The sequence below is a fragment of the Erigeron canadensis genome, chromosome 8, assembly GCF_010389155.1.
Source record: "Erigeron canadensis isolate Cc75 chromosome 8, C_canadensis_v1, whole genome shotgun sequence".
Lineage (NCBI taxonomy): Eukaryota > Viridiplantae > Streptophyta > Magnoliopsida > Asterales > Asteraceae > Erigeron > Erigeron canadensis.
Genome location: NC_057768.1, coordinates 14,417,273 through 14,444,769, shown reverse-complemented (window position 1 = coordinate 14,444,769; position 27,497 = coordinate 14,417,273). Strand labels below are relative to the sequence as shown.

Below are 27,497 nucleotides of genomic sequence, written 5' to 3'. Positions count from 1 at the left end.
AACATTGAGTTAATTTCAAACCCATATCTATAGTAAAATATAGATGCAAATTATTACTCATTTCTATATTAAAAAAGAATGTGGAATATATAAACTAAGTGAAATAAAAACCTATATGACAAATACATTCATTAAACACTATTAAAAACATAATAATAAATGCAAGAAGTTTTAATATTTTTCTTAGAAAGAAAAGAGGTAGTTCAATTTAAAAATTTGTCAAACATCTAATGTAATGCAAGAGGCAATATCTAAAATACAAATTGACATTAATGCATAATCTATTATTTTTTTTAATTAAAATTGTGCATGTTCATTTATAATACTTCTAGAAGAATTGTTATCAACTTTGAGAAATTAGCATAGACAGGTGTTAAATATGAGACACTTTTTTTCTTGTCAATTTCTTATATCTAACATAAATTTTAAATTTAAATTTTGAATAAAAAATATGAAAGATATTTACAAATTTTGATGAGTTTCTTTCTTATAACTAAAAATATAAATTATTATTATAAGATATTAATATTAATGAACATAATAATATATAATATATAAAATAAAAAGGGTTAAAAGTTAATGCCAACAAATATATATATCGAATAAGAATATAAAAATATGATGTGTTATGAAATCAAAGATATATAGATAATACACAGTGTGTTGTATATGGTCTACCAAAAATATATTTAATAAAATAATTTACAACACCTAAGATTGGATAAATAAATAAAAAGGCATAAGATAAAATCATATAATATCTTACAAATTTAGAACTATTAAAAATTAAAAATTATAAAGGTACTCAAAATGTTTAGTAAAACTTTAAAACATCTATTTATCAATAAACTGAAAAAAGGTTGTGTATCTCTTAAGAGGAATGCTAGAATGACTTATATTTTATAAACTTTTTTTTACTAACATATGTGGAAACTGATGTGGGATTTCCAGGTCATTTAATATTTCTTAAATAAAACTAACCTAGGTTAGATAACCTTACAATAATTTTCCCTCCCTCATTCTACCATCCGATCATAACCTCTTCGTAACACAATCTACCTTTGAGCAGGGATCAATCTCCAATTATTTTATATAAACCACCCTTTTTTCCCTTAAACTTTCTATATTTGAAAAACAAAAAATATCCTTCTCCTTTATTCATTAATTTAAAATCTCCATCTAATATACCTATAGTACCCTTAATGTAATAATTTAAGGTATAGACCCCCAACACTTAAAATAAGTACAATACCACTTTTAACATCAATTACTTTTACATTTATCGTCATCGTCGCCCTCATCACCGTCCCTATTGCTGCCCCTGCCACCATCTCCGCCATCACTACACCATCGCCGGTATATTGTGCGAGCATCTAACTACAAAGATTAACTGGTAGCTTATCAGCTATATCTACTAAAAATTAACATATAAAATCTTGGATAATATTAAAGGTACATGTGGACGTAAAACTTTGATATCATCTAATTGTAAAAAGTTCATAATTTGATACGAGTAATTTATTAGTTGTGTTTTAACATGAATTGCTTAAGTATTTAATATTTAGTAATTTAGTATATAGTAATTTAAAGAAGAAATTTAAAAAAAGTAAATGATGCAAGCAAAATAATCCAAGGGCTAAAATTTAAACTTGTTTTTCATCTAAAGGTTATTATTTTTTAAAATTAAATTTAGGTGGTTGTTTTATTATTATTGGGCGATAATGTTGAATGTTTAACTTAAATTCCCACCCACATAAAAGTCAAATCGCATAAAAATCTTCACTCGGACAGATACGACAGCAATTGCAGAGCTCTCTGTACCTACTTCTATTATTCACCTTTTTCGCAGCAAACGAACTCGGTTGCCGTGGTTGCCTTTCCAGCGATGTAATCGCCCCCTCCATCGTAGGTATAACAAACTAACAATTCCCTGTGTCTGTTTACATTTCTACGGCGAGTAACATCCTAACCCGCCGATTTCAAAGTTTTACAGGCTGTTCACCACGGCCGATTTAAAACTTTTGTTTCTCAACATTTCTGCAAAGTCAAAGCACCTGCCGAGTTGAGCGACTCACCTCAACTGAGTCAACACAGCCGTTGCGGAGTCAACTGGTCGTGATTTCATCTCTGTTTTCTAAAAAGGTGAGCATGGTAAATATACGATTAATTGTGTTTCATATGTTGCTTGTAGATTGCGTCTCTTGCTTTGATAAATTTTAGGTCTGTAAATGAACAGAAGAACAAGCATTTCACTTTTTTTTTAACGCAATAATGCATATATTCAGGAAGAAACCAATAAATATGGATTCAGAAAGAAACCGATAAATATGGAAAAACCGGAAACATTTCACTTAGAAGTTCAATTATATTTGTTCGTTTAATAAATAAATAATACGAATAAGAAATTTCATCCGATTAACCAAATGAACGAATGCAAACAAAAACCCTGTTCGTTCGACTGCCTTTGTGAACATTCGGTATTCGGTAATATGTTCGTTTTCGTCTTTTCATGTCTGATTGTTTATGTTCATTAGTTAAAGGTTTTTTTTGTTATTTTTTTCAATTTCCAATTAAGTTTTATATTTTCCTTAACATTTAAGGCATCTGTTTTGAAGATCATATGTAGAATTTGTGGAAGTTGGACATTCAAGACATTCTTTGGATAATAGTTGTGAATTAGGACTAATAAGCCAAGTAATACTAGATTTGTTATTCAGTTTGTTTAAAAATGACAATCCCAAGCAAATAGGCAATCGTAAAGTGTGTGCGTGTGTTTCGGTAACAGAGAACAAGAAGATCTTTTGGAGGGAATTACATATAGTCATGGTTGCAGAATTCGCTAGACACTACCAACTCGGCCAACTAGAAAGTTGCGAGTACTCGGCCTAGGCGGGGGAGTATTCGAAGGGTCAAATCGGCCTAGGCAGCAAAGACTCAACGACCTAACGAGTAGCGAGTCTTGGACGAGTTTTACAACAGTGCATAGAGTATGTTTAGGTGCTTACCACCGAACCGGTGTGATGATTCTCGCTTAAACATTGCATCGGTTTTCACTTAAACCTTTTAGAGTTTACATAAGTAACATAAGTAAATGATACTAATAATACTAATTTAAATATAATTGTTTTTTTCTAACTAAGTTAATCTTTATGCTAACAAACAATGCCTTTTTTTTTTAAATTTCAAACTGAATTTGAGTTTCTGTTTGTAAAAAATGTTCCCTAACTGTTCTCAAACAATGGAATCTTCTTAAACAAATGAACACAAATGTCAAACATTATGACTTTGCCATTATGAAGATCAAATGAAGATCAAATACATTATGACTTCATCAAACATTAGGTTCACCGATATGTTTGCTTATTTCAACCATTTTATATGGATTTACTCATCTTAAAGACTAAGTGTTCTTAACTATTAGTTTAGATTATGAACATGTCTTTGAGTATTAGGGAAAAACATTTTAAGGTCCATTATTATTACTCTTGATCATAAGAGAGTAGTTAGGACAATGATGATCCTTTAAACAATCTATTAGGAAAATAATTCTAGATTGTTAGTATCTCTTGTTTTTAGTATTGCCTTTAGAAATCAATCATATATGATAACGTTTTTAAGTTCTCCTTTCAGATTTCAGTCTAGTTATGAGAACCTTTAGGTTTCTCATTTAAACTTCTAACATTATTCTGATTTTACGGAATTAAGGCTCAATAGTTGCTTTATTCCATCAGAAAATTGATTTCTACTAACGACTATATATAGTATAAGAGATAGGATCAGCAATCTTTCCAATATCCACATCAGCTTTATTAAGGTAGGTTACCTAATCATCAATGTAATAGGCAATTAACGCCTTGATGACCTACTTTTAATGTTATGATTAAGTTAATTTCCAACTTTAACTTTAAAAGTTTGAGGTGAGTTAGATTTCCCTTAAAACAAGAATGTAAGGTGAATAATCATCTATGTAAGTGATATAATACTTGTGTCCTGGTATTCCAATATTTGAGATAAGATCCACTAATTTTAATATTTTGAGTTTAATAAGTTAGAACTCCTAGTGGCATATCGGTTATTCCCATAACACATGGTTTATAAGTTCTCATGGGTATTAGATGAGAAAATATATCATCTAGTTTTAAGTAGTAGAGATTCATATCCAAACATAATAAGGAAACATGTGCAACCAACAACCTTTAGAGTTTATAAGTAAGAGTGACTATGTCATAGTTGCATAAAACCTAATAACCAAAATGTCCAACTTTATTAAGGATACCGAGTTCCAAGAAAGGAAATATAAATGGTATCATAAAGTTTAAAGACTGGTTTTATGGTTGCAGTAACCTGACATTAAGTATGTCACTTAACCTACATATGGTCGTTTACTTTATTTCTAATGTTTGGATTTTTAAGGAAACTCTATAGAACTAGATTTAACTTATTGTGTTAAAATTGGAATGCTAAGGGACTCAATTATCATTGATGATTCTTCTAGTTAGCCAACAGTTCCTTTGAGGACTAAGAGTTGGAAGTGTTTTTTGTATTTTGTTAGTGGACCTTAGAACTATCATTCCATTGTAATTTATCTTCATTATTTTAAGGTTGTTGAAAGTAAGGTGAACAATATCTGATTTTCTAGTCTTAGGTATTCTTATATCTTTATGCACAATGCTATCAGCCCACTCGTTTTCATTTAGTACTTATGAGTGTGACGACTGATTCTTAAGAGCATGTAAGTATGCTTAGGATATAAATCATTATGAAATACACTAGAATAATTTTAAATGTAAAACATATGTAAGTCCTTAAGGATAAGGATTATGTATAATTGTATATAATCATTATGATTTGTTCACAAATGTCATAAACCCAGTTACACTTTGTAGTAAGCATCGTAAGATGTAAAGTGTTTTCATGCGTGTAAGAAGTTCGTTTGAATTGTAGTCAGCACAAAGGATCCAGATTAGGAATAAGAATTTTAGAATCTGGAATAACTCTCCTGACGGAAAGATTAAGTAATATTGATTATCATAAGAGACATTTTATTAGATGCTACCACTTGTAAGGCTCTAGCTCAGGAAGAGCAATGGGAGCATTATGTCTTAAGAGATAATCAAAATCATGATGATAAGAGGAAATATGTTAAGAAAACATCAAATGAAGCAAACATTCATATAAGTCAGTGATTTGAATTAAGAGTGGAATATAAAATTAAGGATGAGATTTGAGTTTAAAGAAGAACTATTCTGGGGTAATCAAGTAAGGCAGACAATTGAAGATGTGATATAGTCTATTACAACACCAAATAATAGACTAAGTAAGGTTCTACTTGAACAATGGTTTTCACTTTGGCTATGGCCAATTGTACAGGCATTAGGAACAGTTAGACTTTGTGCGGATTAGATGTAACACATCACCTTTGGGCAGAAGTTGAAACATCTAATATATAAGGCACAAGTCAAATTTGCGGGACATAAGTGTAGCACAACATCTTTGGACAGAAGTGAAACACCCATGTTTTTAAGGCAGATGTCATGTGTATATCTATGAACAAAATTTGTTAAGTGAGTGGCATAACATAACACAACACCTTTAGGTAGAAGTGAAATGTTTATGCACGTAAGACCAATGTCTGATGTATATACCTTATGGTGACCATTGATAAGATATACTTGACTTAGGATATTCATTGAATAAGGATATACACCTAAGTGACTATGCTTAAGTTCACCAAATAACGACACAAGCAAACACATGACCTTTGGGCAGAAGTGAGAACTTGAAAAAGTTAATTTGGTTAATCAAATTTTAATGTTTTATAAAACAAATAGGTTAGGTCTTATAAAACTAAGTATTTGGCCAGTTTCGAGTCACAGTTTCGAGTTAGGTGATCTCGAGTTTAGTGGCTTAGGTGATTTCAACTTAGGAGATCTTAGGAGATCTTGAGTTAGGTTTTATTGGTTTCGACTTAGGTGATCTCGAGTTAGGAGATCTTGACTTAGGAGATCTCGACTTAGGTGGTTTCGAGTTAGGTGATCTTGACTTAGGAAAATTCATCGTCTCGAGTCACAGTCTCGAGTTCCAGGTTTCGAGCCACGGTTTTGAGTCACAGTTAATGTCAGTCTCGAGTCCTTTAGTTCCAGTTTCGAGTCTTATTAAAGTTTTCAGTCTCGACTTAGGGAAAATTTGGTCTCGAGTTTTAAGTTATTAATTTACTGATTTCGACTCACTTAAATACTTAGTTTCGACTTAGGGAATGTGATTTCAGTTTCGAGTTATTTTATGAGTTGAAATTAGTTAATTAATTAATTCGGATTTAGGATAAGTACTGGTTTAAACTTTAGGTATATCTCATCCGTTTCAAATAATTAATTTAATTAATTAATTTTTAATTTAAATTTTGAAACCGTTAGGAGATATAACAAAAAACCATATCAGTTGTATCCGAAATTTTTTCATCCAAAATAAGGGATGTTTTCTTAATTTTGGTTAACGATCTTGATGAACATCGTGTTTTAGGATGAACATCAAGAACACCGTTCATATTTGGAATCGAAATCTTTAACCGTGGATCATTAGGGTCTTTAGATCTTTTAGGATTCGTAATTTCCTAAGAACATAATAAGACTAAATACTGGAATTGAAATCAGAAATCGTTAATTTATTACTGATTTCGAATAATAATGATAATCCGTATTACATTTAGTGAATCATCAAAAATAAGTCAAATAAGAGCTTATAATAAGCTAACGATCCATAAATTTATAAAACCAATTATAAAACCGTATCACCGATTTCGAAAGGAAACAAGAATAAGTTTCGATAAGATCTTCACTTTTAAACCTCAAATATCCTTTTCACATGTGTCGTTAATTATCACAAAAATACATTTGTTTCGATTTAGAAGAATTAGTGAAACCGATTTCAATTTTAGGGTTAGGGTAGAACCGATTTGTAAGGGTTTTAACCAATAATCAATTCGTTAGGGTTTTAATCAAAACCGATTCGTTAGGGCTTTGATACAAAATTGTTTTCCAATTTTAATTCCAGATCTAAGGGAAACAAAAACTGATTAACATATGCTCTGATACCACATGTTGATCAGTTCTTGATAAAGTAATGGAAAACATATACAGATTAAGGATGTGTACCTGACCATCCAGCAATCACAACAGAAGAGAAATCGGTCTATATCCGATTAGTTTGGTCGAGTTCCCGTTTAGGGTGAGCCGTTCTGATGGAGGATCTCTATGACGGCTAATTAGGTCACAGAAACCGAATGAGGGTTCTTGAAAGGGGCTGAAATTCATAAGTGTGGGTTATGGTGTTTGTGGCTCCCTATTAACCCATATTTATAATGCTCACACAAGGGGAAATCCTAATTAACGAGTACAGGCCTTTACGTCCATCAAATAAATGCTCCGTTAATTCTAAGAGGGATATTTTTTAGGTAATTGGTCGATAATTAGATAAATGATCAATAAGGGCACAATTAATATATATAATTATAAATAATTATATATTTACGCTAACATACAACTCTATTGATTATTGATCCCAATCATCGCATATCTTTGTAGTTGAATTACCCTTTTTGCTTTATGTTTTTACCGGATAAACAGAAACAGAATGACTTCACACGAAGAGTTTGCACACTTACAAATCGCGCTTGAAGAGATAGAAAAGGCTACCAACCATTTTTCGGATGAAAATCTCATCGGCCGAGGTGGATTTGGGAAGGTTTATAAAGGAAACTTGTTGCTGTCCGGACAACAAACTAAGATTGTTGCAAGGAGGTTGCACTATGATTATGGCCAAGGAGATCTTGAGTTTTGGACGGAGATTATGATGCTTTCTAGCCTCAAGCATAGAAATCTTGTTTCTTTTGTTGGATACTGTAATGAAAAACGCAAGAAGGTCATCATAAACAAATACGAGTCCCGTGAAAGCCTTGACAAATATCTACAGAGTTCCGACTTGACATGGCTGCGGCGACTGCAAATATGTGTTGGCATTGCGCGTGCATTGAACTACATCCATTATGATAGTGGACGCGATTACAGTGTTATACATCGTAATGTAAAGAGTTCAAAAATTTTACTAGATGACAACTGGGAACCCAAGTTATCTGGTTTTGAACTTGCCATGAGAAATACAAGTGAGCGAAGACATCGTCTTCTCCTTGCTGAAGTTGTTGGCACGGTAGGATACGTGGACCCGACATATGAAAAGACTGGATTTGTGACCCACAAGTCAGATGTCTACTCCTTCGGGGTTGTATTATTTGAAATCATGTGCGGGAGGAAAGCGTTTATTCCAGACGAACAGAAAGAGGGAAATGTGGATGTCCATAAACAATCTCACTCCCGAAAAGATACCTTGGTACCAGCACAGTTGTCGTCTAGGAAATCGTTGTTTACCCGTGTATGGTTGTCATTGTCTAATTGCGTAAGGCGCTCACCATCTACCGATGTACAACCCTCTACATTTGCACCATCTATCGATGTACAACCCTCTATAATTTCACCGTCTACCGATGTACAACCCTCTACATCTACCAATGTACATCCGTCTGCTACATCTACCGATGGACGTCCGCCTTCATTTACTTTACCAAAGTTTGGTGACTGGGAGGACTATTCTAGTGACGGACGGTCTTATTCGTTTGTTAAAGGAGAGCCGTCTTCGTTTGTCCGGTCGCACCATACGTCCTCTTCAGACATCAAGATACCTACTGACAAACCAATACCGTCACCTTCCAACGCCCTGTCAGGAAAATCGTACCCACTGCAACCCTTATTCACCATGAAAAGACTTGATCAGTACTTGCATACTCCATACCATGAGTTATTGGCTCAATTGGCCAAATCCCATTATGATGAGGAAAACCTGGATGATATAGTCGATCCGGCTCTACGGGAGCAGATGGACCCAGAATCATTCAAAATCTTTTCAGAAACAGCATATAACTGCTTGAAGGAACAACGAGCACAACGTCCCAATATAGATCAGATTCTCAGAAACCTTGAGAATGCGTTGAAACATCAAATGAGAAGGGGTAATGCGGTAAGACCATCCTTTTTTTTTTCTTCCTCATTCATTTCAATTATAATTTTATTGTTTATAATTAATTTATTTCATGAAATTGATATCAAAGGGGCACTCAGTAGTTCAAAGATCAACTTCAAGCCACTGGAAGGTAATTAATTTTTCTTAGTTGAGTTTGTTATGGTAAATAAAATTTATCTTACTCTGAATTTAAGAAGAATGTAATAAAAGAAGATTTGTTGATTTGGTTGGTTATACATAAACTTGTTAGACGATTAGGACCAGGGTTGTTCAAGGTTCGTTTTAAAAGCGTGAAACTGTTTAAACGGTCATCGGTTTGGTGTTTTATTTTATTTTCAAACCGTACGTCATATCTTGAATATTTCATAAGTGTGTGTTTATTTCAATCTAGGCTAATAAAATTGTTTGTGTGTAGAGTAATATATTAAACTAGGAACATAATACATGTTCTGTTGTCATTTTTCCATTAGTTTAAGATAATCAAAATTGTTTCAAACCATGCGACCCATAAAGTGCAAGTCTGTTACATAGTAAATATAGTTGTTATAGTTCGAGGGGTTTTCTTGTAAACATTGATAGTTGAGGGTAGAAGTTGTACAAGTTGATATGTCGGTTACTAGCAGTTATATAAGGTGATGTACGACTGTGATTCAATAACAAGAATAATCATTTGTGTTAATTCACATTTCTTCTTCTCTATCAAATTCTCTCTGTAACAATTGGTATCAAGAGCCATGGATCTCCGGCGTGCTTCCGATTCCGATCATCTTCTCCGGTGAACGTTTCGTTTTCTGGCGACTATCTTTTCATAGATTCCGATCGAGTTCTTGCAGCAATCATTGATTCTTCTCCTCTTAAAGTCTACAAATCAATGGCTGCTACACGAATTTCAGAGATGGAATCGATCAGAAAAACAGGTACAATTTCAGAGTACTGTAAAGTTTTTCAAGATTGGTTCGAACAGGTTCAGATTCTTGAAGGATTTAGTGACTTTTATGGTGTTTCTCTTTATCTGTGGATTAAAATCAGAAATTAGGGAAATATTTGATGATTGGCACAACATAGTTGCAATATGGTTGAAGATGTCATTTCTCTTGCTTTAAAAATAGATGCTAATGATTTGCAAGACTCATTTTCACCATTTGATCCTACATCTTCATTTTACAAAAAAGAATTAGAATTTGATTTTAGAATAAGTCTTGATGAAATAATGAAGGACAATGAGTCTTTTAAGAATGGTAAGATTCAAGAAATTAGTAATGGAAAGATAGATGATAGTCAAGGAATGTTTGGTGATAATAAATATGAAGTGAAATATGGAAATATAGATAATGTATATCAGATGTTTGATGAAATGCCTAAGCCAAGTAGGGATGAAATTGAGGCTCAATTTAGTGATATCTATATTTGTGAGAGTATTTTAAGTGAAAGTCATGTACAAAAGGTTTCAATTCATGAGATTAGTGATGTGATTGTTGAGATGGGTGATGGTAAGAATCTTGTTACTCGACAGTTTAAGCATGAATTCGAGAGTTTATGTCTAGAGGGGTTTGTTCAGAATAGTCCTAGTGTAGTTATAGCATTCCAATCTCCTGGTGATATTGCGTATTTTGGTGATTTTTGGGGACAAAAATCTTTGAAGAAATGAGTTTTAGACAAGGAAATGGTTATGGAATTTTTTGGTTGGAAACCGGGATGGTTACATAGTGTTAATAATGTAAGAACCATCACATTGTTGAAGAATGGAATCAATCTCTTTAGTGATAAGATTTTGGATTGCCAAGATAGTAGCAAAAACATTAATTCATTCGGTTGGAAACCGGGTTGGAACAACATTAAGAATAAAGAGACTTGGTGGTTTAAGTTTTGATGATTGGTTAGATGTGGAGACAAAAGGTGCTAAGGAATGGGTCAGACATTTTGGAGAAAAACCACAGAAGGGTCATTATATTGGTCAATGGAAGCATAGCAAAATTCATGGTTGTGATGTTGATACTTTAGACTTGCCAACTGATATTGACTTTACTGTCGATGTCCTCCCAATAATTCCAACAAAATTCTCAGTTCTAGTTCTATCCTCATTTGGGTCTTTGGACTCTGTTGGTTCATTTTTACATGTGTCCTGGTCTTATATGTCCAGAACATCACCATCTAGTATTACAAAGCTCACACTCGAAGGACGAAGTGATTTTGACCTATGGAGTATATCTGATATCGGTGTTTCCTTAACTTGCCTGAACCTTAAAGGCTGTATATTAGTCGCTGCAGAACATAGTGGAAAGAACATTCCCTGGGGTTCTAATCTTCAAATGCTATGTATGGGTGGCTGCAAAGGGGTCACCATGGTTACTTTTTCCAAGCTTATGTCTCAAGCATACATGCCTATGCACCGGTCTTTCAGAGAAACTCTGGTTGATGGTGGCCTTTTTAATTTTTATGGGTCTTTATTGGAGGTACTTGATGTTTTCAGTAGCAAGGTTTCTCTGGCTTATATCATTGGCAGAAATCCTTATTTGAAATGTAAAATTGTAAGAGGATGTTGCTGTTTTCTTCAGAAAGATGGTAAACCCGAAATCTCTAGCAGAAGCATTTACATGGATCTTAGGAAGTCTTACAAGTTGGATGAATTTATAGTTGGGTGGGAATATTTATATTTGTCCCTTGAGGCTTTGACGCCTGCCATTTCATTGCTTAAGACAATAGTAGTGGGCTTAGGTGGATTATTGGTAGTCCTGTATGATCAGGTGATGATCTCATAGTAATTATGATTGAATCCCTAAGAAACCTCAAATCGTTTTTGCTATGCCATTGTCTTGGTGAGACATTTTCACTGAGTTTTAAAGTCAGTATGCCAAACTGGAAAAATCTAAGACTTGAAAGGGTAGCATCATGGATGAGCAATGCTGATTTGATTAGCCCAAGAACTCAACTTGGCTTGTTTGGAGTATCTTACAGAGTTATGCCCAGTTTTCGATGCAATCAAAGGAAGAAACCCAGGGCTGGAGGTAAACCTAACGAAGTTAAACCTACTGAAGTCGACAAATCAGGCCTTTTCCTTGATGTTGTCGATTTAGCGAAGTCAAGGCAAGATGAGATAAATGAAGCTAATTGTTTAGAGAAGCCGGACATTTTAGGGAAGAACTTTATAGAACAACAAAGTCACTTGCTAAAATGGAATCAGATTTGTTTTATGCTTACGCATGTGTTAAGATTGAAGAGCTTCCTGATCAGCACCGGAGAAAGATTGACTCTTCATACTCAAATAACGTTCACAAAGTGTTGTTGCTTGGATATGGGACCTTGAGTTTGTGTGTGCTACTTCTCCAATACGAAAACCTGGGTGTTGCATTTGGGAAATGGCACTTGAGTGATTTGCAATACAGCTTCCTGACATCCATTTTTGAGGACAAAAATGCTATAAGGGAGGGGTAATGTTACATAGTAAATATAGTTGTTATAGTTCCAGGGGGTTTCTTGTAAACATTGATAGTTGAGGGTAGAAGTTGTACAAGTTGATATGTCGGTTACTAGCAGTTATATAAGGCGATGTACGACTGTGATTCAATAACAAGAATAATCATTTGTGTTAATTCACATTTCTTCTTCTCTATCAAATTCTCTCTCTAACAAAGTCACATGCAAGTTCTCTCATCTTTTTAAACATAATAACGAGAGTTTTTATCTCTAATATGAGAATGATATTGCTATATAAAAATAAAAAAATTACGCTTTAATGTTAAATCTATCCACCGGTATTTTAGGTCTGTGCATGTTGCTTTATAAGTCTGTACATGATGTTTCTAGTATGTACATTCTGTCATGAGTATGGTTTTGCAATACTTAATTATTTGTTTCAATTATAGGCCTAAGCACATAGATATTGGACTCCTAACCTTAATCATATATTAGGATAGTTCTTTTTATGTTTTAAAAGTGAACTTTCTTTTCTTCATTCTCCAATTATTATGATTGTCCACACTTGCAGACAACATTAATTTCTACACATTTATGAGTGTGAATTTTATCAAAGTACTCCTCATAAGTTGATACCGTTTTGAAAGTTTGACATACATTTTTCAATTTTAACGCTTGTTGGTTGCTTAAAATGCAATAATGTTGCAGGGAGAAAATCTGGAACACTTGAGAATCCCACTAATTGATATAGTGTTGGCTACCAAGAATTTTACCAAAAGATATCTCGGGTCAGGCACATATGGTAGAGTGTACAGAGCAGAACTTGAGCTGCCAATAGAGGAGAAAGGTGAAGTTTCCAAGAAATTGAGAACTGTAGCTATAAAATGTATCAGAGAAGACAGGCATGGAAAAAAAGGGTTCATTGCTGAAATTGAGTTACTTACTAATTGTAAGCATGACAATATAGTCTCTCTTCTGGGCTTTTGTGATGAAGCTCATGAAATGATCCTTATCTACGAGCATGCTTCCAATGGTAGTCTTGATAATTATTTGGGAAACACATATAACTCGACTAATCTTACTTGGGTGCAACGCATAAAGATTTGCCTTGATGTTGCACGCGGATTGAACTACCTCCACACAAGGGTGGAGGATGAACAAAGGATAGTTCATCGTGACATAAAAAGTGGCAATATATTGTTGGGCAAGAATTGGGTGGCGAAGATTGCTGACTTTGGACTCTCGAGATTCTACCATAACAATGATCAAGGAAAAACTCTATATACAGAAAATGTTGCAGGCACAAAAGAGTATTTGTGCCCGGAGTATATGAAGACAGGAAGGTTGAAAAGAGCAATAGATATTTACTCTTTCGGAGTAGTTTTATTTGAGATCTTGTTCGGGAAGCTTGCTAATGATCCAATTTACACTTCAGAGGATGAATACGGAATTGCACAGGTTGCACGACGAGGTTTTGAAGAGAGCAGAATACATGAAATGCTAGATCCTAAAATTATGGAAGAAGTAGATGAACTCGCATCCACTTTACATAAAGGACCTAATCAAGATTCTTTGAGAACATTTTTGGAAGTTGCATATAGATGTGTGGCAATAACTCAAGACGAACGTCCTAATGCAAATGATATCCTTGATGAACTTGAAAAGGCATTATCATTTCAAGTAAGTTGATATACATTGTTTACATATTAACCCATAGTTAACTCAAGAACTTCTAAAAAAAAGCTAGAAAAACACACAAAAAGATTGTTTTTTTTATATATATTTTCGCTATATATATATATATATAATTGGAAAAAAAATTGTTGGTACTTTATATATATATAGTGTTAGGGTTAGGTTTTTTGATAACCCAACCTATATCCCACCTAAAACCATATGTAAAGGTGACCGATTGGAGGGGATTTGACAAAGGGTTTTGGATATTGTTGGTAAGGTATAAACCTTATTTAAAGAAAGGATTTAGATCGGAGTGGAAGGAAAAGAGTAATGTCGGTTGTGGGGAAACATGTAAGAAAGGGAGTTTCCTAAAGGATAAGGCTTAGGCTTAGCCGCTCCCCCTAACCAATCCCCAGCCGAATGCCCAGCCGACTTCCCAGCCGTGTGCCGAGCCATTTCCCAGCCACTTGCCAGCCGAATGCCAGCCGAAGGAGCCAAATCCCAGCCAACTTGCCTTCCCTTGAGAATGCCTCTCCTCAACCCTCAAGAACTTCCCTTGGGAATGCCTATCTTCAACCCTCAGGAACTTCCCTTGGGAATGCCTCTCCTCAACCCTCAGGAACTTCCTTTGGGAATGCCTCTCCTCAACCCTCAAGAAATTCCCTTGGGAATGCCTCTCCCTAACCCTTAGGAGTTCCCTTACCCTTGGAAATAAACCTCAAGCATAAATTATTTCCATCCTATAACCAAGGGAACAAGGATCGGTCGATATTCATATGAACATAATATAGAAAGTATATTATAATTCGGGAATGTTCTAATTATTCCTTGTACTGACATTTTGGATTCAGGGGCAGGCCCATATCGGGTCCAAAATACGATGTTGCCCTAATTCTTGCCTATTTATACATCCAATCATTATATGTCAGCACATTCAATTCAATTCAACTTTACACATAATCATATTCATACAATACACATATTACAACATTCTATGCATATCTGCAGTACATTAAATCATCAAAATATACATATTCACCATCATCAATCAATCATCACATATAATCATATTACATTCATATCCTCCATAGATCGATACATCTCTATGGGAAAATCATCATACACATTAGATTCGCCAAGAATTTAGTAGGTTTGCACTACTTTGTAGGAGATTTTGATGATTTTCTTGGTTAAACTCACCTTGTGATTGAGCTCCTCATTTTCATGCTCAAACAGTTTTTTAGGGGGTTTAGGCTTAGGTATTAGTATTTACTATTTAGGCTTGGGGGGGGGGGGGGTTGGGGTTCAATATTATGTTTAAATTTTTTTTTTTTTTTTAGGAGTTCTCGCGCTAACTATGGTTCTCAATAGATTCTTATCGCAACAAGAGTGGAAGAACTTTGACTTTATAATATGAATGAATATGGGAGGGGTGATGTACATGGGTTAATAAGGGGTGCAAAAGTATGTACTGCTGCAGGTATTGTACAGATTTGCTTGGCCTTTCAATCACGTAGTATTTTAAAGATATATGGGGAGAGGGAAAGAGTCGGTTATCTGGGTTTAAAAAAGGCGCTATTCTTGTTTATTTATACTTTTTAATTCATATTTTTAATTTAACCCCAAAAAAAAGACTCTGCTAGGTGCCGGAGTAAAAGGCATCACAAAAATTTAGTATGTCTCGGAGGCTTACTCATAAACCAATAAAACTTTTGTTCCCACACAGCCACACCAATGTGGGATAAGATGCAACTTTCTTCAAATTCCATCAAGTAAACTTACACATATATCTATGTTATTTAAATGTGTTTGGATTTTCAACTATGTTTTGATTATGTTTTAAGTGTTTAAGTGTGTGATATAATTATGTTTTTTCTTTTTTTTTATTTTTTTATTTTTTATGGTTGATTAAAAACTAGAATATGTTATCTTGACATGTATAATATTTTTAAGGAAAATTGGATACTAATAATCCACGGTTTTACCTACTGGACAAGAATAATCCATAGTTTCATTTTGTACAACAATAATCAACAGATTCACACCCTTGGCCTCCAGCGCACCGCCATTAGTTTTTCAATAACCAGTTAGTGTGGTGCCTAGGTGGACTGTGAATTGGCCTCTTAATGGCCAAAAATCCCCAAATTAATCTAGGGTTTGTTAGTGAAAAAAACCCTAGGGTTCACATCAACAACATCATCGTCACACTTCACCCCGGTTCTCTCGTATCAATCTGGATCTTCCTTTTCATGGACATCTACTAGAAATACGAGAACCGGCCGACCTGCGATGTTGATTCATGTAGTCCGACGGAGCATCAACATCACCAGAAATACAACATGAAGAGCCAGCGTAACATGCTATTAATCGGATTGTCATCTCAACGAATGGTATGCTGTTGATTGCAAATCATCAACACTATATATTTCTACAATAAACAACCTGCAAATGTTCTCTTTGAACTTGGAGAACCAAATGGCAAGAGTTAACATTTCGATGATTTCGGATCGTCAAACCTCGGTTCGGAACATTAGTCAGATCTTGAGCGTTGACTTGGGTGGGAGTCCTTTCTTGTTTTCGAAAGAGCACAACAGATTCACTGTTGAAGGTTGTGGAAACGCGGTGATTATGGAGCAAGGAAACCTGCTCACAGGGTGTTCGACGATATGTCAGAACATAAGAAACCCTAGTATCCTTCATCGTTCTCTTTACTCTATCACACACATGTGTGTGTGTTCTTGGTGTAAACTTGAAAACCATGATGAGATCCGAACCTGATTTGTTGTTTGATGTTGCTTATATTTTTTTTGAATACTGAATCTGATAGTGATTTGAACGAAATCTGATTGTGCAATGAATATGATGTCTAGATTAATTTGGGGATTTTTGGCCAACTTAGATGCCAACTCACAGTCCACCTAGGCACCACACTAACTGGGTTAGTGAAAAACTAACGACGGTGCGCTTGAGGCCAAGGGTGTGAATGTGGATTATTATTGTACAAAATGAAACTGTGGATTATTATTGTCCAATAGGTAAAACTGTGGATTATTAGTATCCAATTTTCATATTATATATATATATAGGGTAATACTTTGGTGAAAACACTCTTAAAATAAGAACGGTGAGAACACCTTAAAAACATCATTTTGATGCATTAAAAGTCCATAAAACTAACATAGTGCATAACTAATTATCATTATTTAAGTGTTTAACAACACATTCATCCGTCAAAATCGAAATAGTCATGTTTTTTGTTTTGTGCATCCATCTTGGATGCATATTCATCAAAATGATGCATCCAACCAAAAACGTGATTTTTTTGATTTTGATGAATCAATGTGTTGTTAAACACTAAAATAATGATAATTAGTTATGCACTATGTCAGTTTTATGGACTTTTAATGCATCAAAATAATGATTTTAAGGTGTTCTCACCGTTGTTATTTTAAAATTGTTCTTATTTGATTGTCCCTATATATATATATATAGCGCCTCGCGCTTCGACTTTTTGAACCAAAACGCTTCGGAGCGCTTCGCGCTTTTTTAAACCAAGGCGGTTATGTGGTTACACAGAAAGCCTATGTATCATAGCTAAAGCAATCGATACAAGTGTTTGTACAACAATAATTTTTGAATTTTCTTCCAAAAGGTAGGCAAAGTTTGGGGATCTTATTTTGAATAGAAGAACATATAAATTTGGGAATATGTCACAAAATACTAAGCAAGTTTGTGAAGTGTTCCAATTAGGTCACTCATATTTTCTTTGTTCCAATTAAGTCACTCAAAGTTTTTTTTTTTTGTTTCAATTAAGTCTCTCAATTTTTATAAATTTTATTTTTTTAAAATTAAGTGAGGCAAATGAAACATATATGAATCTAGGTTACTAATACATGATATGTTTTTCCAACTAATTTGAAGTATGAGGTAATTTTGAAATTTAAGAATACCCCTATAAATTTATAAGCACGACACGAACATAATATATTCAAGAATTGTAAGGATGATAATGAGTGTTTAATGATGGATCACAGGAAAATAACAAGGACAACCTCCAAATGTCATTTGAAGAAATTAAATTGGCCACACAAGACTTCCATCGTGAGAATATCATTGGAGGGGGAGGATTTGGAAGAGTATTCAAAGGAGAAGTTACACGTGGCAATCAACGTACAACGGTTGTTGCAAAAAGGTTGGATAGGAGTCATGGTCAGGGAGAACATCATTTCTTGACAGAGCTGGAAATTCTTTTCGAGTATAAACATGAAAATATCATAGGTCTTGAAGGCTATTGTAATGAAAATGCTGAAAAAATCATTGTTTATGAGCATGCGTCTAATGGAAGTCTCGATAGATATCTGAATGACGTAAGTCTTACATGGACTAAAAGACTCAAAATATGCATTGATGTTGCGAGGGGGTTAGCCTTTCTTCATGGAGGTGCTCCAACAAAAGAGATGGTGATACATAGGGACATCAAAAGTGCCAACATTCTACTTAATGCTGATTGGAAGGCAAAGATTTCTGATTTTGGGTTATCTGCAATAACTGCAATAAATCAAGAAGTCATCGACAAGCTTGTAGGTACAGTTGGCTATGTTGACCCTGTATATGAGACTAGAGGTTTCTTCACCGAAAAGTCTGACATTTACTCCTTGGGAGTGGTTTTATTTGAAATCTTGCATGGGAAATTGCTAGTTCCTAAAACAAAGGATTATGATCAGCAACATGTAAGCACAATCCTTAAACACATCCATGAAGAAGGGAAACTTGGTTTGATTGTGTTTGAGGGTATAAAGGAACAAGTTGCACCAGAATCATTGTCTACATTTCAAGTGATTGCCAGTCAATGCTTAAACATTGTTAGAAACAAACGACCAACAGCAGAAGAGGTGTTGCAACAACTTAACAAGGCATTGGAGTTTCAAGTAAGTTTCAATAGTTGTACGAAAGTGGTTTTTTTTTTAATGCATGCATATCAAGACTAGAATGTGTAAATGAAAAGGTATCAATAGAAAAGTAAGCAAGAAAAGTTTTTACAACCAAAATAAAATTTAACTATTTTGTCTGGAAGTCTTCTTTTGGGTATTATGTAGTGGATAGCAAAACGAAAATGAAGGCTAGTTTGCAAAATGTAAATAAATTTTTGTTGCATAGCAAGTTTTTTAAATGATTAATTTATATGCAGGAGGATTATGAAATATGGGGTCCTAAATTGCCGAAAGACTATGAAGAGATAATCAAATTGTCAAAATCTTCTGAAATCTACTCTACCATAAAGAAGAAAGATCTTTACAACATTTTCTCCAAGGGTATCATCCTTCAAGATGACAAAGTGGTATTTGCTATTTCTCATATCTCAGTTCTTCAGAGTTTTCAGCATTCCATGTTTCTTTTTAAAAATTATTAAATGGCTACACTTTTTGGATTTCGTTTGTTACTTGATTCCACTCAAATTTTGGGTCACTGTGTCGAATTAGCTTCACTTTGCTTATGACAAAAGAAGGTTTTCTTTGATTAATGCCATGCACTGGTTCTTTTGATTTTTAGTGAATCTTTTATTAGTGTATCGTCAGATAATGCACTATTATCATGTGAGGGATGGTCCAAAACCATACATGCATTTATGCTTGATACACATTGGGTTTGATTTGTTTGTTTTTCATAACAGTGGTTTTCACTGGGAAGTAATGGCGAAAGAAATGAAATGATATCGGCTACAAAGTTTTCCTATATAAACCGTAGTCCACATAAGTGGAAATATGTTCCAGAATCAAGGTTTGTGTCCTCACTCTCTCTCTCTCACACACACGCACACACACATACATTATGTGTGTTCGGGTGGCCGTGTAACCTCATAACAATACACGAATACTATTTTGCGACTTGTATCCTCACATCTACATGTTAATCTTTTAAAAAAAATTATCACTAAATACTCTAAAGTTTCATAGTTGTTTCATTTAGTTCTAACCGTCTATTAAAGTTTCACAAGATTGCAAGACTATTGAACCGTTCGTGTTGTCAAGTTAAGTTTCATCATTACTATAGAGGAATAGTGAAATAACTGGGTTACTATTAGATGAATGAATATAAATAAATTCGGCTTTATCATCTTCTAATGTGTACAGGTTTAAAAAGGTAGCAGAGATGTTAGATATTTCGAGTCTGATGATCAAAATCAAGTCAAAAACTCGACTTTTATCCCTAGATGCCATATATAGGGTCTATTTAGTCTTCAAATTTTCGGATTCAAGAAAATTTTCAACTAAACCTATGTATGTGAACCTTACGTACACAAAGGGGAGTGAAACCTTACATGCATATTTTGCAACATGGAGAGATCACGAGTGGATGATGATCGAGTTGTGGCGATTCTTGAACCACAAGGAAGATCTCGGTTTTAAGTTTATATTAGAAAGCTTCTCACCATACTATTGTGGAGATTGTCCCATCTATGTTGAAGGTCTTGAGTTTAGAGCACTTGATGATGTAAGTTTCAAAGCACCTTGTATTCCATTCTAAATTTCCTTTGTTAATATATTATGACATGTATTAATGTATATAACATGGTCTTTCAAATTCTGTGCAGGCTAAGCATGTAGGAATCATGAGATCAAACTTGAACATTGATCAGATGCAACAATTGTCTACTAATTGTAAACAAAAGTATAAAGATTCCATAGACTATGAGGATGGGAAGGTACAATATTATTTCTAACAAGGTCATTTTTAAATTGAAAATAATATCAAGTTCTATATAACAAATGCCAGATGATATTCACATCATAGTTGTCAATAGCGAATGGCGGTGCCGGTAAATAGCGACATAGAGACCAAATAGCAAACGCTATTTGATGTTTAGCGATGAACTACCAATAAAATTTTTGAAAATATTTTTTATATATAAACACTAATTATTTATAAAAGTTTTAATATACAATAAATTGCTTTCATATAGGTTCACTAATCTTGCTATTGACACTTATGCTGTAAACTGATCTTAGAAATTATATATTTGGAAACCCGGAACTTGTTACTGGCAAAGAAAATACAACGAACCTGTGAGTTACAGTTTCACCACCCACAATTCGAAGAGCAAATTCTGACCCGAATTATTGGTACAGACTCACCACAACAATTCAGATCAAAACTCCAAAGATCACCTTCTAAAAGTGCTAATTTTTAGAATAGCAAAGGATGAATTTTACCCTCTAATATGAAAGAAGATAAAAGTAATAGTATTTTGCCAAAAGAACTAATTTTTAGAATAGCAAAGGATAAATTTTACCCTCTAATATGAAAGAAGATAAAACTAACAGTATTTTGCCAAAATAACTGCTCCTTCCATTCCTAAAACTGATACCTAAAGAAATGGGTTCATGGTTCCCACGTGGGGCAAGAGAGTAGGAAATAACAACTGCTTACATGACTGGTCAAATTGAAAAATAACTTAAATAATCAACTAAAAATAAATAAAGTAAATTGGTTCTTCAAATGGGCTGTTGTTCTTGAACTAGGCTGACCCAGTTTGATGTGAGCTGCTTGGACTGTTCATCTTCTTATCCATCACATGTGGGTCCATCAACTTAGACATGTATTTTGACACATCATGACATGTTATACGAGTCGTATACCAGATATATATACACACTCACACAAGCACTTTATACGAGCATATATTTTATACGAGCCATATATATGACCCCCCTCGCATGTATATAATATTATATGGATCGTATAGATTATATATACGACCTGTATAGGTTATACGACCCATATAATACCATATATTCATGCGAGTCAAAATAACCTTCTGGGGTGTACGAACAACCCCTAACAAATTCACTCTAACTCTTTGATGAACAGTTCATGCTAAGTGAAATTAATGGAAGGAGACATCTTATGCTATCGGCTAAGGCGGCTTTTCACAACTTTTCTAATGCGAAGCTTTTTACTTCAAAACCAACATCCAAGTCAAGGTTAATTTTTTTTTTCAACGGCATTCTATTTTACTCCTACTACTAAATTACACGTATGCCTAGAAACCATGACTCTCGAAAAACCCCCAATTAATCCACCCCTACAAATGTAGGAAGTGAGACTCGAATCCGGGTGGATCCTCACAAGGTCAAAGACCTTACTAATGGGCCACCAACCCGATTGGCAATTTTATTTTCTTTTAAACTAACTTGGTCATGTTTCTTGAAGTTATACCGCCTCTAAGATATATAATCACATATCTTATTCATGCAGATTTCAAAAAGTGATTGAACTCTTACCGCAGCAAGTATTTCGTATCAATTGCACCATTAAAAGTCGAATGTTGTCTCAAGATACAGAATACGCGTGTTACCTTGTTTTCAAGCTTTCAGAAACATGTCAAGGGTTGCATTGTCCTGTGAAAGTTCGAGATTTACTCCAACAAGAAAACAAAGAGAGTGAAATTCTTTATTTTATATCCCCAAGCCCATGGAATATACATCATGTTACTCGGGTTCCACAACAAAGGGAAGATGGATTGATGGAAGTTAATGTCTGGAAATTTAAGCTGAATCATCAAGTTAAAAATGATTGTTTTCTTGTAAATTTGAAATTTACGAGTTATGAAGGACCTATGTCTGGTCTTATTGTATATGGACTCGAATTTCGGCCACTTTTAGAACATTAAATGATTAATATTAATTAGCAAATTATAAGAATTGGTTTAGTGCTGCACTGCTTGTTACACTGAAACCAAAAACTTCTAACTTGTTATGTTTTTATTACTTTATTTAACAAATAAAAATTTGTTATATAGAATACAGTATTGCATTTCATCAACAAAAAGCCTATAACCAAACAATACAACTTCATATATATATATATATATATATAACATAAAAAAAGAAAATTTATTTACAGAACCACTACAACATGAGTTGTGCAAGAGTTCTCCGATTTGGTTTGCCATAACTGGACACGAGCGTTTGAGACAAGTTTGCGTTGCCTTCTACCAGCAGGCAATATAACAAATTATATGATTATGTGACATGAACATGACTATTTCGAATAATGCAATCTTTATTAAAAACATATGACTACATCAAAGCTAGCAAGGATGATCAAAAAACAACTCGCGTGAAATAAATACCGCTTCATAAAGAAACCATCAGTATGAACAGAACGTATTACCTGGAGAACTAAGTTGCCCATTCGCCCTGCAACACTAAACTGCAAGAAAGTCAATAACAAAAGAGAAAGAAAAATCAAAATTTTTAAAAATCGAACACTACACGCGAAATTAAAAAAAAAAGGAAAAAAAACTTGCCTATAAACCATACCGCGTATAAAAAGCACACGAGATCTCACTTTTTCTCTCCAGAATTTGTTTTCCAAGAGTCTGAGACTGTGCTTATGGCATTTGACTTTCGAGTTGACTCAAGAAGCCTTCAACACTTGAACATAACCATTTCACTTCTAGCATTCTTCAAAACCCGCCTTGATAAAGAGACTAGTTTTGCAAGATTCAAGTTTTCAAAGGTTGAAGCTGAATTTCCATTCTTTCTGAAGGAAGCGCGAGTTTATCCACATTTACTCCATGTATCCTATCCGCCCTTAAAAGATCGCTTTCTTCATCTTCATCATCACCATCATCCAAAACCCAAGTACCCAACCCGAAAACTTTCTCTCTTAAACGTCTTCTCTGACTGTATTCCAAATACGACACGGTCAAAACACCTACAAAAAGCCAAACTCCCAAAGCCCGGATCAATCCTCAAGCGTTTTCATCATCATATCTATCTCCTAAATGCTTCATCCCGGTAAAAATAGCAAAAATGCCAACAAAAACTGCCAGTCTTCCACAATAAGCATGAACATATTCCCAAACGACTCGTTTAGTCAACGTTTGGTCAAAAGTGTCGCCTTTTTTAGGTCTTAGGTACACGTTAATCGGTTGTATGCAACCCAATATTACAGTCAAGATCCCAACTTTAACATGTAACAAGTCGATATGCAAACCGCTAAGCTCAGTAACCGCAAAAAGAATTCCAAGAAAAGTGATTGTTAAACCAGACCATTGAGAATACACATGAATCTTGGACCAAACATAACCGTCCATGAGTTTCATGTAACGCGCAGCCAAAATCCCTCATGGAAGAAACACGCCTCACGCGAGGAACATCATAAACCCGTGCACTGCCAACACGGGCCGTAAATCCTCCTCAGCCTCGGCTGAACCTGTAACACCCCAACTAAGACGGAACGATATTCAAAATTAAACAAAGGATTATAAATAACATTCACCATAACTTTATTTGATAAAAAGAATTTACAAATGTACAAGCATGTGAACCAATTTCCAAGTACAAATGCGTCCACCATACTTGGATATCAAGTTCACGAAACGAATAACAAGCACATGAAATAGTATACTACAATGATGAAGGCGGATTGCATTGCCCATCACAAGGTTACCTTTGACTCCAAAGTACAATGCAAACAATCAAGATGCATATAATTCTTCAAAGCTTATGCTAAATCCTGAAAAGCATGAATAAAAATTGTCAACTATGAAAACGTAGTTGGTGAGTGCATAGGTTTTTATATAAATTCGGTATATATCCATTTTAACACTTAGAAAACATTTTATTGGTACATTTCGAAATTCCCAAACCATATAACCAACAAAGTTCTCATATCAAACCATCAAGCTTTCCAAATACCATAAAGTCATTTCAAGACTTGGAAAAATCCATGGTAACTTATAAAGTTCTCATTTGTCAAAATCCTCATGAGAGAAAATATATCAATCGATTAATCATATATCATACCAAAATCGTTCGGTTATCAATATTCCAATATCACCAATTTCAACAACTTTCAAGATTCTATATAGGGTCCTATACCCAAACCGTATGTTCAATCCATAAAAATCTATCCCTAAATAATATCACTTACATTTAGCCAAAGGCATAATTTGATGAGTAAATGCTTGAGCCACTACTAAGACCATTTCATGTCCCAATCAACATAATATTTCATTTCATAGCACAAGCTGTCAATCAAGTGCTTTAACCATAATTGGGTCGTGCCATGGAGACGACCATTTTAAATTTAAAGTAGATTAGAGCACCGCTCGGGTCGGACGGGAAGTGAAGGTCGTCACAAAGGCAACCAACATTCCACCGTTACCTATTTTAGTGGGTGAGTGGACGACTCCTAGTTGCGCAACCCTCTAACTACAGGACTCCCCTTTCGGAGTTAATAGTAGTGTACCTCAAATGTCGTATTTTATACCCATTTCCCACAGTGAACATAGTTGTTTTAGCATGGTTTATAAGTCGATTTTGTATACATTTGGTGCGTTTATGGTATTTGTTAGTGTTTCAGGCTACTCACAGGTGTTTAAGCGTAAATCTAGAGAAAACGACATTATTGAGGTGAAATAAGTGCTAACGGATGATTCCTGAAGCGTTTGGATGAAGATAGCAGAAAGTCAATGAAAGTCAAAGCTGGAAAGTGGGAAGTTGCCCCGCAATAGGAAAACAGAGAAGAATCGTTGCCCCGCAACATATGTAGTTGCCCTGCAACACCTTCAGCTTTAAATAATTGGAAGTCAACAAGTCAATGCGAAGCTAGACCTAGTTGCCCCGCAACTTGGAGTTGCCCCGCAACTAGGTCCGAATCTGGGCAAAATTTTGGAAACATATATATAGCATGCTTAATCATTCCAAAACCCTAACCTTGGCCTTTCCAGCCGATTTTTAGCATCTTTTCAAGGGTTTTTCATCTACAAACATTCTTTGAAGATTGCTAGCACGATTGGAGATTTATTTAGCTATTGTTTATCGTTCTCGAACGATTTCAACATTCGGTACAATATGTTTTTAGATATTATTATTTGTTTTTATCTTTTCATTATGAGTAGCTAGATTCTTCAACACCTGCTTGGGTAGTAAACATGTCATAGGGTCGTTTTGAATGTTACTTGCAATCGTTGAACAAGATTTTTATGTTTAATCGAAGATCAATATTTATTTGAGTTTAAATATTGTTTTTATCTTTTATATTTATTGATTGATAATTGTAAGTAGAAGTTCGAAAGAAATCTATGTCATTGTCAATTGATTTATGAAAAGGTTGATCGGTCCATAATTAACCTAAAGTCGTTGGAGTTCGGAAGAAACTAACGATAAAGATTTTTAAACAATTAAATTCATTTTAAATGTGTAAACACTTATGATAGAGGAATTTGATTAGGTGAATAAGCAGTTCGGAAGAAAGCTTTTATAGGTTAAATCGTGAAATCAACTCAGGATCTTAGTGCTTAATTGTTTTGGATAGAAATTAAACGCGGAAGCGATAACTATATTTATAGCAATTAAAGTGTCAAGTATAACGGAAGTTCGTCTTGTCTATCTTTTGAGTCGTTCAACAAATGCAAGTAATGTATAGATCCGATGATTGGCATGTGAGTTGATCCAAGTGGGTGTCCTTTTAAAATTATTGTTCGAAATTCAACAACAAAATTCTTCTTTCGGTTAATCCTAAGGGATTACTGACTTTTTCAACTAAATCTTGCAAAGTGGCAATTCGGCCACAAAACCCCCTTTTTATCTGAATCATTTTATTGTAACAATTTCTTATAAGTCCTTGTGTTCGACTTCGTACTTACCAAGTCACTATTGCATACGAACGGGTACACTGCCCGCAAGTGTGTAGTAGACAGTTACTAGGTATTTCATGATATAAATTTAAAACTAGAAAATACACATCAAGTTTTTGGAGCCGCTGCCGGGGACTTAGTTTAAGTAATTGTTTAATTTTGTGATTTGATCCTTTCTCACTTGTGAGGAAGTTAATTGCTTTCTTAGATTAGCGTAATTTAGTGTTAATTTATTTATTTAGTTTTAGTACATTTAGTTTTCCAATTTTTCTTTTCCATTTGTGCTTTTCACGGGGTGTGAAGTTTTTGTTTTGTAGTATTAGCGTCCCCATGGCAGATCAAGACTATGAGTTGGGGGCAAAATATCCGGATGAGATTCGTAACTTTAAGCAATTGCCCGATGAAACTTGGTATGAAGCTTGGTTGAGGATGAGATAAGTAGTTGATAAGTTAACCACGAACAACGTTTTTGTTGGTGAACTTGTTAACGTATATTTGTGTGGGCTAAATGACAAATCATACGAAATTCTAGACGAGGGAATAGTAGGGATGAATACCGACGAGGTATTTGATTTTATAGAAGAATTCATTCACTATAACGAATTTGTGTATGAGCCCAAAAATGAAACAATATGGCAAGAAGAGTATGATACTGCAGAAGAGAATGAAACAACGGAAGCTTATGATC

At 34.4% G+C, this 27,497-nt stretch overlaps 1 protein-coding gene across 5 annotated transcripts; it reads left to right on the top strand.

Annotated features, from left to right (window-relative positions):
- The first annotated feature begins 1,783 nt into the window (after positions 1 to 1,783).
- Positions 1,784 to 22,862, top strand: LOC122610010. 5 transcript variants are annotated; one of them, XM_043782976.1, is made up of 12 exons: positions 1,784 to 1,909; positions 1,994 to 2,142; positions 7,623 to 9,066; positions 9,158 to 9,199; positions 13,192 to 14,163; positions 18,195 to 19,088; positions 19,349 to 19,498; positions 19,832 to 19,938; positions 20,292 to 20,652; positions 20,753 to 20,863; positions 22,030 to 22,142; positions 22,417 to 22,862. In XM_043782976.1, exons 3-12 carry the CDS (start codon positions 7,630 to 7,632, stop codon positions 22,829 to 22,831), a joined length of 4,602 nt encoding a protein of 1,533 aa, XP_043638911.1. In that variant the 5' UTR covers positions 1,784 to 1,909; positions 1,994 to 2,142; positions 7,623 to 7,629; the 3' UTR covers positions 22,832 to 22,862. The 5 variants fall into 5 exon arrangements, with proteins under 5 accessions (XP_043638911.1, XP_043638910.1, XP_043638912.1 ...); XM_043782975.1 differs by having other exon boundaries at positions 1,986 to 2,142; XM_043782977.1 differs by having other exon boundaries at positions 1,986 to 2,142; positions 7,615 to 9,066.
- The last annotated feature ends 4,635 nt before the right edge of the window (positions 22,863 to 27,497 follow it).

Coding starts and splice junctions, on each gene's coding strand:
- LOC122610010 (XM_043782976.1), top strand. CDS start 7,630: ATGACTTCACACGAAGAGTTTGCACACTTACAAATCGCGCTTGAAGAG. Junction 9,067..9,157: donor AAATGAGAAGGGGTAATGCG/GTAAGACCATCC, acceptor TTGATATCAAAG/GGGCACTCAGTAGTTCAAAG. Junction 19,499..19,831: donor TCCTTCAAGATGACAAAGTG/GTATTTGCTATT, acceptor TTTTCATAACAG/TGGTTTTCACTGGGAAGTAA.